This window comes from Limanda limanda, chromosome 12 (assembly GCF_963576545.1).
Source record: "Limanda limanda chromosome 12, fLimLim1.1, whole genome shotgun sequence".
Taxonomy (NCBI): Eukaryota; Metazoa; Chordata; class Actinopteri; order Pleuronectiformes; family Pleuronectidae; genus Limanda; species Limanda limanda.
This window is the reverse complement of record NC_083647.1, coordinates 15,061,251-15,076,753: the sequence shown is the minus strand read 5'-3', so window position 1 is coordinate 15,076,753 and position 15,503 is coordinate 15,061,251. Positions and strand designations below refer to the sequence as shown.

Sequence of the window (15,503 nt, the reverse complement as noted above, 5' to 3'; positions counted from 1 at the left end):
ATCGTTAAAACCGCTGAGTGTATCCTGGCCGTCTGACAGAAACAACTAAAACAATCCCTAATGTCTCGAAAAAAAAGAGGGAAAACACGAGAATTATTTTCAGTTCATGTGTAATGTCCTGTGATTATGGGCCATTAATGTCATAACACAGTCGTGTTGAGGGGCGGTAATGACATGAAATCACCTCTCACTTTTTTTGTTGCCAAGAATAACAACGAATAACAACATCTGACATGGAAATATGGCTGACACCGCAGGCACACACAACTTTGCATTCAGGTATGATGTATGGCACGGTGCCTAATTGCTTCGCTTCCCTATTCCATAAATTTGGGAATCTCCCGAGACAGAGACTACTGTGTTAATAGCAATCAAAATTCCTCACTGGCCTGCGCTTCATTTATTTTGTGTCACTCCGCACATGCGTGGCATCACCAGGCAGCTGAGGACCCATGAATCCAGGAAGCCGCCCTCACACACTTACCTATGGAATCCATACTCCATAAAGATAATGACACCTTATTTTACTTTATGTGATTACGTGTGATAGTAGGATTTGCATCCACAGCACCTCTCCACTCAGTAAAACATTGGATTGCTGTAATTGGTAGTAGGAGTAATCCATGCGCTGATGTGGGGGAGCGTTGGAATGACATTGATATACAGTGCTCCATTAATTGCCATATGAATAGGGTCTGCAGTGGTTGGCGCTCTGCTGATGCATCACAGTAAAAGAGATGGGTCACTCTGTCTTCTCCAGCCCGCAGCTTTGCCAAGCTCATAATTACTAAAAACCCCAATTAATCTTCCCATCACATAGGCCAAATATACACTTCCTCCCTATATAAATGAGTTACAGTCTACACTCTTCGTAAATGTGCATGTGCTTTTGCTTGTGTGTGCACATATGTGTTTGTGTGTTTACACAAGTAGGCATGTGTACCTTTATGTGTGCACACTTGGGCCCATGAGAACATCAAGTACAAACAGAAATGTATGTGCTGTATGTTCTCCAGGCACACTGCAGCTCCACTGTGAGCCACACAGGATGTCAATGCAAGAGGGATCAGTGTCAGTATCACGAGGCTGGACTAAAGGGAATCACTATCACTTCACTCTGTATCAATTTTGAATATGGGAAACAATGTGTTCACAGGTTCACTCATTCCGGTGCATCCAGGTTTAAATAACCAATTTATGCGGCTTATGAAAGACTTATAGAAAGATGACAATTCAGATTTAGGGTAATTTCCAGGTTGTGAGCAGGTTTACGTGACAATTACTGGATGGATTACCAGAGAACTTAGTGGAAGATTGGTGTGTGTGACAGGAGAGGACCCATTCCATTTTGGTGCAGATCCAGAAATATTTTTTCACTTTCTTTGACATTGCAATTTTTTTTCTTCACAATTGTGTTGATTTCTCAGGGAACCAGTCATGGATCTTGATGAAAAACTAAATAAGGCATGTTGGGGGGGACTGATATTCACTAGTGTGTAATTTGGTGCAGATCCAAACATAAATCTGGTTCTAGTGAATTTAAATGTTTCATACAGGGACTGTTGTGTCTTTGTATGTGCTCTACTCTAGTTATTTTTATATTTTTATTTTTCTTGGTTTACTCCATATTGGATGTTGCTTGTTTGTGAACTTAAATATAAATGTGTTGTATTTTCGTTTCAATCCGCTTCCTCAGTGTCAGTTCATGCACACCTTTTCTCGACAATGCTTGTGTGTGTCTATGTGTGTGTGTGAGTCCACATGAATATGTATTTCTGATTGTAGCATGCGTTTCTGGCCCCTGGCCATTCAACCTTTACTCATTCCAAACAGCATCCTCTCTCCTCGCTCCCGTCCGTCTCACATTCACAACATCTTACTGGCACCCAGTGGGGAGAAGCGGTACCGCGTCCACTTGATGCTTGGCTGACAGCAGGGGAGATGGAGAACTGTTTACAAGTGGCATTTGCCCCTAATTAAAAACAGCACTTGTTGGAGCACTTTGTCTGCGGAAGGACTTGCATCCACAGTGATGCAAGCTGGGCCGCTGATCCTCCGGTAAGCCTGTGCAATCACACACACACACACACGTTTGTACTTCTATCTTAGTGAGGACCCTCACTGACAAAATACATTCCCGAGCCCCTTACCCTAACCTTAAACATTCAATCTAAATGCTTTACCCTAACCCTTACCTAAAAATAATTCTAACCCTAGCCTTTAAACCAAGTCTTTACCCTCACCCAGCCCATTGAAATAGTGAGGACCGGTCAAAATGTCCTTACTGTCCTAAAATGTCCTCACTCTGTAGAGTCTATTCTTCAAATGGTCCTCACAAAGATATAAGTACAGGAACACACTCACACAAACAAACTCAGTGAATGACATTTTACATTAGGCTGCATAATCTGTTTAGAGAACTTGTCTGGGTACGTTGACAGTTTGGGTGAACTGAGAAATACAGTAGGAGAAACAACACAGATGGCTCCCAGTGCAGCCGGTCCTGGAGACAGATGAAGAATAGTCCTCGTGATAGGGATGGACCAAGTCTGCAGAATCTCTCATCCTCTCAGCAGCAGACAGTCCACTCCCTGCATTTTGTAATTCTGCTGGCCCAACATCTGGCTGTCCCATGTGGAAAGGCCATTATGTCAGGCCAGAGGATGAATGAAAGTAGCCATCGACCCGTCTGCGTGCATGGACTAACTGGGCCGGCAGTGCCTTCGAGTTTTGGCCAGCTTAATGGAGCACAACAGCTCAGCAACTAATCACCTGTTCTTTCTCATCAGCTGCTTCCCCCACGAGACAGTAATTGATTGTTAAGTGTGTGATGGATCAGACTAAGACGGAGCTGACCTGACTCAGTGAAACGTGCCGTACAGTTTGTACCCATCTGTGGTTTCATGTTTTCACACTCGCAAGGAACTTTACTTCATCCCAGACTGTGAAACATTCAACCACACGTCACATAAACAAGTGTCTTTTCTCTCTCGTTTTCTCTGTGGGTATCATGTACTGTCATGATGGATCTCAGAAAGATAGATAGTATGTGGTCATAAAGCAAATGAGTTATCAGGACATTTATTTATTCCCACATTTATCTACATTTATTTCTAATCGTCGTACTAGAAACTATTTTAGTCGTAATCGTGGTGATTTTCATCAAAAACTGTATTTTTATGTAATCAGGTGGAAATGTTTTGATGATTTAGATCTATTAACTGGAAAATATTGTGCAAACAAAATGCACCAATCATTTTAGAATGTAGGACTAGATGGTGAATATCCCTTGTACGCTTGAAGGTCTTCTGCTAACAGTAGATGTTAGCAGATGTTAGAAGGTGATAGCGGCCGCCAGCAGATGTTAGGGACATAACATCATATGTGCGCCTCATATCAGGATCATATTTATTTGACAATATCCTACTGAAAAACTTGATTGAGTTACATTCAAACATCTGGACATTTTTTGATGAAACACTTGTTTCCTTTCCAATTCCACATTTTCAGGATTCTTTACTCAGCTTGTATCAGGAACATCATAGTTCATTAAAACTAGTTTTTTTTCCAAAGGAATAAAAAGAAGTAATCCCAGTATTATTGCTAAATGGTCAATTAATAGATAAATACCAGAAAATGAAGTAGAAATCATTTTAATCAGGATCAATAAATCGTTTGAAAATTCAAAGAAAAGAGCTGTTAATCTCAAATCTGAGAATTTCTTGCTGTGCTTTGTAAATTTAATACGAATCTGGGTTTTGAACTGTTGGAAGCACAGAAGTAATTTGGAGACATCATGTTGGGTTTATGTGAAATTTTGATGGACATTTGATATCACTTATTTATTACTTGATGATTTAATTCATGAAAATAATAATTTGCCCTTTGCAGGACTTTTTAAAATGCAAACTTTAACTTTCATCTATCCAAGAGATCCCCATCCATCTATTCCACCTGACTCTGAGCAGCTGCTTGTGATCCAGCTCTTGTTCCTGTTCTGTATTTGTTTGGCCTCTGTTCATCAGCCTCCTCTTCTTCCTCTTCCTCTCCACAACATCCAGAGTGATCCCCCCCCAAGGTGAACGTTACACCTCCTAACACAGCTGGAAGGTTGCACAGTGGATCGCTCACTGCCGTGGCGATGGTGTACTCTGGGCTGCCGTGCTGTGCCATAATCTGGGGACCGACAGTGGCTGGCGGATTGAAGGGTGAATGATTGATGGCTCTGTTATCGGGTGACAAGCTTCGTTGCTAGACTGGGACGAAATGTTAGATATTGAGTTGTAAGTCTAGATCCCTGTGGAGGGAGTTCTGTCGTCCCCTGTATCCTCCTCAACTTCCTACAAGAGAAGGAAAGGTCACAAAACTAAACTCCATACCTGCAACATCTCAGCTGCCTTTACCTGTCAGTGATGGCAGGTGTCTTCATGCCCCACTGGTCTGGTTCTTACGCCGCGATTTAGTTCCTCAGAGCGGGGACGGTCCTGTGGATGAGGGCTGGCCCCTGATGAAAGAGAGCCCACCAGGGGGACAGACACTGGGGAGGGGACACAGTAGAACAGGTCCCTAGATATCCCTCAGACTGTCTTACCTGTGATGGGAATGTCACCTTCAAGACAAAGAAGCAACACAAAGGCAGATTTTCAGAGCATAAAGGATTCAATTTGTGATTTTTTTTCTGTTTTAAATCTCACAAGATCCGACTCATCTTCTTTCTTACCTATTCTCCTGAAGTTTGTAAAGCATATTGGATGAATGAGCTATCAAATCAAGCATCTTTCAGAGTGATGTAACTTTTCTGAGGTCATGATATGTGATATCCCATTAGACAAAGCTCGCTGGCAGATAATAGCTTTAACAGGGAACGGTCGGCCATCACTTTAGCGAGACGTCTATACATCAAAACTGATCTTGTATTTATTTACGAGGTAATGGCATTAACCTGTGGTGTCCAGGCCTCTCTCTCTCTCTCTCTATGACATGACAGGGAAGTCTGGTTTACTTCTAGCCTCCGCTCTGCTGGGCAGCAGCTCTGGTGCAGCCTTCGCCTCTGGGATGATGTCACCACACTGCAGAACAGACAGAATCAGTTTGCTGCTGTGAGAGGAGGGAGGGAGGGAGGGAGGGAGGGAGGGAGGGAGGGAGGGAGGGAGGGAGGGAGGGAGGGAGGGATGGAGGGAGTGAGTGAGAGAGAGAGTCACAGACTGTGATGCACACGAACACACACTTCTGTGGGCCACCTGGCACTGATACATTAACGGAAGGGCCACTTGGTTTACACTGCTATACCTTCCACTAGCACATGAGTGCGCCAATTTTCCACATGATGCGAATGTTTATGTTACAGTTTTAATGGATGATGTGCCTCTGGAAAAATGTATAAAACATCAGAGCTAATGATGTTGAGAGCAGATGGGTGATATTCTGGCCCCTCTGAGGGAACCTGCTAATCCTCAGATTTCTCCATCACAGTTCTGCAGGTGACCATCTTCACCTCGGGAGGAGAACACATCCCATCCAACTCCTGATCCAGATTTTTACCAAAATGAAAAAGGTTCTTCTCGGACCCATACTGCATTCGTCCACCCAGTTCCATAGTAATCCATTCGTAGTTTTTTGTGTGGTTAAAGGTAAAAATGCTCCTTCAGGAGAGAACCCTTGACGTATGGCAGAAATAAGGACAAATCACACAGGGAGGTCAAGTGTGTGGAGGAATGACACTACAACACATTACTTAAACTTCCAATTGTATCACTTTACCATGCTACACACTACACACAGACGTTTGCTGGCCGTGCACCAGGCTGAGTTTCATCTTCTCATGTTTGGAGAGTGAAACGTTTGAGCCGCTCAGCCGATTGATCTTATTTCACTCTACTACTAAATGCACACTCTGCAGCTCTCTATTTAGCATGCATCATATCCACAGTACAAACAGAGCAGGTGTGCTATGATTGGTTTGAAGACTGTCGTTTCCTCTGTGGTCGTGTCAGCAAAGCTGCTGCTGCTGCACTTCTACAACTCTGCATCTGCTCCCTGCTCTGCATTTATCTGATCGTCTTCCAGACACTGGACAAAAGGAAAATCCTATGTAATGGTTCCCCAAGGTTTATTTCTAATCACACACACACACACACACACAAACACACACACACACACACACACACACACACACACACACACACACACACAAACACACACACACACACACACACACACACACACACACAAACACACACACACACACACACACAGTATGCTGATTTACAGGTCAGTTTAATTGTCCACAATAAAAGCTATTTACCAAAGTAAAAAATCAAACACGTCTTTCCTGAAATGTTCCCAGGATACAATAGAAAAATACAGTCACAATGATATAATGAAAGACTTTGACATATGGATGGTTTTGAACCCTCATGCTAATCAATAACTGATCATATCTTATAATAACTTTGCATGGTTTATTGTTTGTGAAGCTCTATATGCTCATTTTACCTCATTTTCTTTTAGCGAAGTGCCTTGAGTTGCATTTTATGTGTCATATAAATAACATTTATCATTTTATCATTATTTGAAGTACTCCCACAGGTGCAGTGTGTGGCCATTGCATCACGCATTTACCTCTACAGGTGATAAGCCATGCTTTTAATTTGACATTGGAATTTTAGCTTAACTAAGTAGACTGGTCTCTTCAGTCATGCTTGTTAATGTTAGAATATTTTCAGTAAACCAAAGCAAATAATCTAGCTCCAAACATTTTCATGTGAAGTTATACAACACATTTCTCTACCCTGCAACTGGGCAATTATTGGTATTTCATTCAATAGAATGTAAAAATATTGAAACTAAACATTTCCCCTCATCTCACCTTCCTGTAGTTGTATGTACTGCATCCATGCAGATAGTTTGGGGTGTTGTGAAATTGCTCTCTGAGAGTCCTGCATTGATCCTAATTCAATGAAGGCAAATTAAATCAAGTTGAACTAGAATGGCGAGAACACACCTCCACCAAAGCCCAACAGTCCCCTCATGAAATCACATTAAATTCCAATCAATCCAGATTTTCATTTGATCGGCACGAAATTGCACACACTCTTTAATATCAGTCCCATCAATCAAGATCGATAAATTACTCTCTGAAATCTGTGAAAATCTCACAATGTGATAGAAAGTTTAAAAAAATAAATCCTGGATCTGCACCAAAGTTTCATGGGTCCTCTCTTGGATCACGCTGAACCCCGCCATAAAACTTAGCTGAAATCAGTTTTGTACTTTTTACACATTCCTGTGAGATATCAAACAAATGCAAATGAAAACATGAACTGCTTGGGGGCGACAAATACTCTGTGACATGTAAAATATTCGACAGCAGTATTATCCACAAAGAGAGATATCTGTAGAGAAATCCTAAAATAAGAAAGTGTTTTATATGCCTTCATGTTTTTATTGGCTTTAAAAACTAAAGTCCATCCATTTGCTTTGTATTGAGGGTTGAATGAATTGATGAATTCTTCCTGCGGCAACTGAGGAAATTCAACATACCGCGGAAAGTGATGGTTGAGTTCTACACAGCCATCATTGAGTCCATCCTCACATCATCAATTACCGTCTGGTTCGCTGCCTCCACTGCCAAGGACAAGGGCAGACTGCAGCGGATCATAAGGTCAGCTGAGAAGGTCACCGGCTGTGACCTGCCGGCTCTCCTAGACCTGTTCCACTCCAGGACCAGTAAGAGGGCAGGCAAGATCATTGCTGATCCTTCCCATCCCGGTCACCACCTATTCCAGAGACTTCCCTCCGGAAAAAGGTTCCGGGCCATCAGGACTAAAATCCATCTGAACAGTTTTTCCCCCGTGGCAGTGGGGCTCACAAACAAGCTCCCTGCATCACACTGCCCCCCCCCCTGCACATAATTTATAATTTGTATATTATTGGCACTACCACCAATCTCTGAACCTTAGCACAGCACGTGCCCATAACTCTGTTACTGTATATATTTGATTCTATTTGTTATATATTGTTGTTTTTATACTGTTGTTTTATGTTCAGTGCACCAATGACACCAAGGCAATTTCCTGTGTGTGCAAACATACCTGGCAAATAAAAGAATTCTGATTCTGATTCTGATCCATGATTTAAGAGCAGAAAACAACTAGATGCAAACCGTCTGCATGGTGACACACCACTAGAGGGAGGTAATAACACACTGTATGATCACTGTACTATGAGGTCACCATTAGAAGTACTGGGATGTACTGGGATGATAAAATAACTTCAATATATTCAATCCATTACTTAACCTTTTTCTAAGTGATGTATTTTTATTGGGGTTAATGTTAAATTGTATACATATTGTTGGATTTATTATAATTCAGGTGTCCCAAAGCTGTTTATTACATAATAATTAACGATAATAATTACAGTTGCGGTCATGATGAAGTTGAAAATAAAACTTTATCTGTTCGTCCATGTTTGTAAACTATTCAATGTTGAGTAAACAGCAGAAAAGGGCGTTTGCCGTGTTCTACCAGCAGGGCGCGCTGTCCAGCTGTACAGTATCTGCTGTGTCCTGCGGGGGGCAGCAGAGAGCGGCCTCTCACGGACAAATGGCGTCTCTCCAGTGCGGAGCAGCTGATTTCCTCCGGAGCAGAGAAGCGGCGCTGCGGAGGTAAACACACCGAGCCCCGGATCCCTGCGCGTCACCAGGCCGGACGCTGAGCACTGTTCACGGATCGAGCTCAGGCCGATGTCCCGGTGCACGAAGAAGAACCGAGCGGGGCCAAGCAGATAGAGGAGAGAGAGGAGAGAGAGAGAGGAGAGAGAGAGAGAGTCCCGCTGCAGCTCGTTCCTCTGCGGGCGTGCTTGTGCTTTCCCACCGATGGTTGTCAGTGTCTCACCGGGGCCTGATCTGACAGTAGCAGGTCAGATGTTTCCTCCCGGACAGCGGAGGAGCTCCTCATGAACATGGGCATCACCCCTTCAGAGAAACCCTCCTGCTCCTCCTCCTCCTCCTGCTCCTGCTCCTGCTCCTCCTGCTGACTGCCTGGCCTCTCTCCGTTAATCCAATTCAGGAGATCATCTTCTCAACCCTCGCTGAGGTTACACCATCAGGACGGAGTTATCTCAGAAAGCCAGGTACACGTTCTGTTCTCTGTCTGTGTTCTGATCCGCTGCAACCCGGCGGGAGCTGTTCCGAGCCCCGCGAGTTCTGAAGAGCTGTCCGTGCGTGCTGCTTCGCCATTTCCTCCTTATTACAGCGACACATCCTGCCTGTAAACCTGGCTCTAACCCGGACTATATTCAGGCTCTAACCCGGACTATATTCAGGCTCTAACCAGACTCCAGCCTGGCTGTAAACCTGACTCTAACCCGGACTATATTCAGGCTCTAACCTGACTCTAAACCAGACTATATTCAAGCTCTAACCTGACAATAACCTGGCTGTAAACCTGGCTCTCACCTAGACTATATTCAGGCTCTAACCTGACTCTAACCTGGCCCTAACCTGACTCTAACCCAGATTAGATTCAGGCTCTCGCAGGACTCTAAACCTGTCCTCAATACCAGACTCTAAACCCGGACTATATTCAGGCTCTAACCCGGACTATATTCAGGCTCTAACCAGACTCCAACCTGGCTGTAAACCTGACTCTAACCCGGACTATATTCAGGCTCTAAACTGACTCTAACCCAGACTATATTCAAGCTCTAACCTGACAATAACCTGGCTGTAAACCTGGCTCTAACTCGGACTATATCCAGGCTCTAACCTGGCTCTAACCCGGACTATATTCACGCTCTAACCTGACTCTAACCCAGACTATATTCAGGCTCGAACCTGACACTAACCTTGCTGTTTACCTGACTCTAACCCAGACTTTATTCAAGCTCTAAACTGACTCTAACCCAGACTATATTCAAACTCTAACCTGAAAATAACCTGGCTGTAAAACTGACTCTAACCCAGACTATATTCAGGCTCTAACCTGACTGTAACCTGGCTGTTAACCTGACTCTAACCCAGACTATATTCAAGCTCTAACCTGACTCTAACCCAGACTATATTCAGGCTCTAACCTGACTCTAACCTGGCTGTTAACCTGACTCTAACCCAGACTATATTCAGGCTCTAACCTGACTCTAACCTGGCTCTTAACCTGACTCTAACCCAGACTATATTCAAGCTCTAGCCTGACTCTAACCCAGACTATATTCAGGCTCTAACCTGACTCTAACCCAGACTATATTCAGGCTCTAACCTGACTCTAACCTGGCTGTAAAACTGACTCTATCCCAGAATATATTTAGGCTCTAACCTGACTCTAACCTGGCCCTAACCTGACTCTAACCCAGATTAGATTCAGGCTCTCGCAGGACTCTAAACCTGTCCTCAATACCAGACTCTAAACCCGGCAATTCTATCCTGGCAATATCCGGACTCTAACCACACTAACCTGACTGTTCCTGACTCTAACCACACTAACCTGACTGTTCCTGACTCTAACCACTCTAACCACACTCTAACCTGACTGTCAGTCTCACCCACACTCTCTGGCTGCTGTGACTTCTTAAGTCTAAATGTGGAAACACTTAAACTCCTTGTTTGTCTTATTTTGAAATGACAATACATGAAGTGGATATTTGACAAGGCCCAGTCCTCAGCAGTGAGGCCTTCTGTGTGTTTGGTGGCTGCTGACACCTGATCCTGTTGTATTTGCTGTATTTGTCGATTACCCCTCGCAGCCTTGGATCGTATTTGTTTCTTGCATGGCAGCTGCACAGTGTTGCATCTCAACACCGGAGCATTACATGCTCAGAGGGGATGGCTCCACTGAGCTCTGAAAGGTCACTGTCTGTGCCCTGCTCGTTCCATTTTAAGCAGCAGGTCCCCCTCAGGGTACAGGCAGATTATAGATAGAACTATAGAGCTGGGCTGGTGGAAAGACAGAGGTCCTGTAGTCTGTGACGAGGCCAAGACTCTGTGTGTGTTCCATTGATGTCGAAATGGCTAATATGCATCATACCTGCACATGGTGTTCCGATGTGTTCAGAGAGGATCACATGTTTGCATCTTTCAGACCCACCGACAGTGAGGTGTTTTTTTTCTCTCTGTGTCGTTCAGATAATGAATCCAAGCTATTGACAGCATCCTCACGTCTGCTAAATGTCAAGTGTCGATATAAAAAAAAACAGTTTCACTTCCACATGATGCCTTTAAAAGCCCAGTTTGTCTCTGTGCCAGGTTCATGAGATGCATTCAACACGTAGAGAAGCGTACATATGGGCTCCATCCTGTCATAAACGTTGGCTTTTAAGGTCCTCCCTATGGGTTGCTATTGATTCTATCTCCGGTTTCATGCTTCCGGAGAGAGATGCATATATTTCATGCTTCATATATGGCAGCAGGAGCACAATCGATCGAAAGCTGATGACAGACGTTTGCCTTCGACATATGAAGAACGCAGCGGGCGATCGTTCGGGTCGGACACACGTTCACAACGTCCGGAAACATCTCACAGAACATTCAAGTGAGAGAGAGCAGGAGACAGGTGTGGCTTTAAATATTGCTTCCGAATGTGTGATGGTGTTTTTGGTTTAAAGCACCTGAAGAGCAGCGTCGGCCCTCGTTGCCAAAAGCTCTCGAATCTTCTGGTCTTTCCAAGTTGACGTCTTTGTCGGCATCTTCTTCTGTGATATTTGTATTCTTCCGGTTTCTCTTCCCGCGTGTGTTTAAAAACTTCACCAACACACCCACTCGCTTGTTTCGCGTGCACATTTTACTTGAGGGCTGGCAAGAAACTCATTCTGAGAAACAGATTCAGGAATTTACACAGCCCCTCTGGAAAATTTCAGGAAAATTTCCATTCAAATGTTGTGTATTTCACATGGAATTTTCCAGGCGATGTAGTGATTCACTTTGTCCATTTTTCTCAGAAGGAGTCGGCTGCCATCTGGGACTAAATGCATCAAGCTGCTGCCCCTCTCCCCTTTTTACAGATTTGCTGAAAACAAGAGTACAAAACAGTAACGCATTCCTCGGAGTGACCGGCGGCGGCCGGCCGGCTCCCAGAGGAACGTGGAGATGTTGTTTACTTAGGAGTGAGGAGGAATGAGGTTATGATGCCCAGAACTCTCCGTGCCATTCCAGTCTACAGGGAGTGAACACATGATCAGAAACACAGACACATGTTCATGCGTGTTATATATGAAGTTTTTGTATTTCTAGCGGGCTTTGATTTCTGATTTGAGTTAAAGACTCAATGTCAAAGTGGATTTGTTTAACATTGACTCATCTATGGGTCGGTTCTTCTGCAAAACAAAGCACCTTGCAGATTTGTAGTTTTAGGACTTGATGATTGCCTGTTACCTCTATATGGATTATACTGTGGCCTTGTCTGCTCTTTATGCTCTAGAGCCCGACTGATGTATCAATTAGGCATTCAAATATATATATGAGGCCTATATGAGCTTTTAACAGACCCCATTGGTCAAAACTATATAAAAACTTTTAATTTCCATCAACTAACAATGCAGAGGAGCTTATTTTTATATTTTACATCTAAAAATTACATTTTATTCGAGAGGGTCATATTTTAGTCAACATTTTATGTGTGTTTGACTGGTATTAGGCTGAATTACATAAAGAATACTGCACAGATTTCCACAAAACTTGGTGGAAAGATGCAGTGTGAGAAAGAACAGATTACACTTTGGTGCGGATATGGATCAGGGGCGGCTCCAGGAATTCCTTTTCACTCTCTTTAACATCATGACACATAGGGTGTTTGTTCAACATTTTTGTTGATTCCTCAGAGAATCATCAGCTTGATGAAAAACAATCTGATCTATTTCAGGTACTGATATTTTATCAGTGCAGACGAAAATATAAATCCAGATCTAGAGAATATATGTGTGGTTGTATGCAGGGACTGTGTGTGCTAAACTGTTAAATTTACATTTACATTTCTTTCTCAAATTTCATTTGTCCCATCTTTTGGTCGGGCTCTTACCCTCTGGTCCTTCAGCCTCATGGTGTTAGTTTACATTCTGGTCTATTCACAAAAAGTGTGTCTGTGAAAAATACATTGTTTTTCCAGACCTAAGTGAGTCTGAGGCAAATATCCAGATCCTCATGTGGATCCTCTGTCTTTGCAGGAGGTGCAAGAACCCTGGTCAGCTCTAAATCACACAGAAGCACCTACTGTTTAGAAGATTAGCCCGAGACAGTTTAAATACACTTACCCTGTAATTAGGACTCAATTATCGTCAGTTTCTTGTTACCTGGAACGTCTTGTTTGGGTGGCTTCACTTGAGGAGGGTCTGTAAGCAGCAGAAGACGACACTAAATTTAAAATCTCCACCGTTAAGTAAGAGCAGTTTATAAAGGCATTTGGCAGAGAAGGTTACCACAGAGGGCTTGTGTTGAATCGCCCCTTTCTTCTGGGGACATTTACATGTCTAGGGAAGAAGTCATTTAGCTGTAATCTGATTTCAGGGGTTTTCGTCTGCCTGTGTGCAGTCAGGTTGCCAAGGATTATGCAACAGCTTAAATGCCATTTGAGCAGGGTGTGTGTGTGTGTGTTCAGGGTGGCCCCCTTTCTCCAGGTTGTTCTGTGTGTGAGTTTGGAAGTTTGTGTGTGAGGGTTGAAGGGAGGAGAGTGGACCAACTATGCTGAAATAGCTCCTGAAAGTAATCATTGCTCAGAGATTGCTCGTAATGGCGTGATGACGAGACAGGGATTGTTACCACAGCATTATGTGATGGCCGTATTTCGCATTTTCCTTTTCATCCCTTCGGAGAGGTAGGGCTCGTAAAGTGAGCCACGGATTCTGCTGACCAAACCTGATGCTCTCCAAGATTTAGCGTTTCAGGAATGTGCAAAGTGCAGCGAGTCGTCGGGGTCGGGTGAATCCCGCACAAACAAAGCAATGTGGCCAAATCACTTCAGTCAAGAAAAGAAACCTCAAAATGAACACCCTTTATTTTCGTTTTGCCCTATGAGCTCACTCGTATGTGTTCATCTTCTTCAGACACGGAAACAAAGAGTCATTGTTGAGCTGCCTTCAAGCATCATCCAGCCGTACTCTCTGGCTCCCTCATCAGAGACATGACCACAACGTTATTTAACAACAGCTGTAACTGTAATTCTGCTGTTTTTGTTTGATGGCATATGTTTGACTGAGTCCTGCATTAATGGCCCCAATGCAGAAGATGTAATATCATCGATTTCCAGCACAGCTATAATGTAGTTTAGCAGGACAAAGAAAATTCTAAACTATGTCAACTTTAGATATTTGTTTGCATCCCACAGATTCACATTCTGTGGGTTTCCTTCTAAAGTTCCTAATTTGTTCAGATAAAGTCAGGCAGAACTATTCTGCAGAGGGAGACATTTGTTTTCCACCCACGGTCGCCCCAGTGGACTGCAGTCCAACAACAAGTCGTGTTCCGTGTTTATTAAACAGGCACAACTCCCGCCTCAGCTCGACTGGGAATTAGCCAAAGCTTGTGCTCTTACTATGTCTGCCTCCGCCGCTGACGCTCTCCACCTACACATGACAACAGCAGAATATAACACGTTCAGTCCCGTAATCTGCCTGGAGTCACCCTCGGAAACGCCGAAAATCACTAACTGAATTAGAGGTAGATGAGTCAGGAAGTAGGCCGGAGTCAACGGCAGCAACCTGACGTTGAGTGAAGCACGAGCTAATGCCTGCGGGGGGAAGAAGGCACAGATGAACAGCATGGTGGCTACATCAAGTCCTCGTGTTCAGGAGAGATTTGGTCGTGTGACGTTGCAGCCTGCTGTCTTTGTTTGGGCATATGCTTGTGTGAAATGATCGTGCTCACACTTGGTCTCTAACTAATATTTGAAACGCAGTAACTATCTGAGACCAGGAGACTTTCTATCAAAACCAAGATTTCAGTCGGGGTTGATTTTGAGACACACAACCGTGACAATGCACAATGGAAGAATTGTGTTGTGTGTTTGAAAATGAACTGATGCCCAAAAAAACAATATAACTAACTAGAGTGACAAACAATGGGCCTCATGCAAGAATCAGTTGTACAAACAGAGTACATGCCGCAATTACCAATTTTCTCTTATTTCGAGTTTTGCTTCAGGTTCAAACACAGTTTATGAGAGGACCAGACCTGTCGTAGTCACATAAAGTTAGTCTTCTGTTATTCAAATCACTGCTGTCATTGGTGCATGTGACAATAAACTTTGATTTGATTTGATCATTAAATATCTACATGTCACCTATTTTTATGATGACATTATTCTGTTCCACTCTGCAATGTGATAATAATGATATAATTCTAAATACAAGTGTCAATGTATCTGCAGAATCTGACTTGTCATGGTAGTACAATCAAACAATACAAAATTACGAGAAATTCCAGATACAAATTTTTGTCTTGCATGAAGCCCCTTCACATAAAGAATAAATGCTTAAATAAAAGCCGTTACGTGTTTGGTAAGTTGAAATGTTTTAAT

General features: G+C 43.3%; 2 protein-coding genes across 2 annotated transcripts in view; one reads left to right on the top strand and one right to left on the bottom strand.

Moving 5' to 3' along the window:
* Positions 1–1,953: 1,953 nt before the first annotated feature.
* Positions 1,954–8,972, bottom strand: cmpk2 (cytidine monophosphate (UMP-CMP) kinase 2, mitochondrial). Its single transcript, XM_061082137.1, is given in 8 exon segments — positions 1,954–2,074; positions 3,955–4,065; positions 4,067–4,152; positions 4,155–4,193; positions 4,592–4,609; positions 4,986–5,097; positions 5,346–5,443; positions 8,898–8,972. Coding segments are annotated over 8 exon segments (660 nt in total).
* The window catches only part of rnf144aa (ring finger protein 144aa), a 34,222-nt gene continuing 27,333 nt past the window's right edge, over positions 8,615–15,503 (top strand). The window contains exon 1 of the mRNA XM_061082791.1: positions 8,615–9,135. The gene's annotated coding sequence lies outside the window, so the exon portion shown is untranslated. The remainder of the gene's footprint in view (positions 9,136–15,503) is intronic.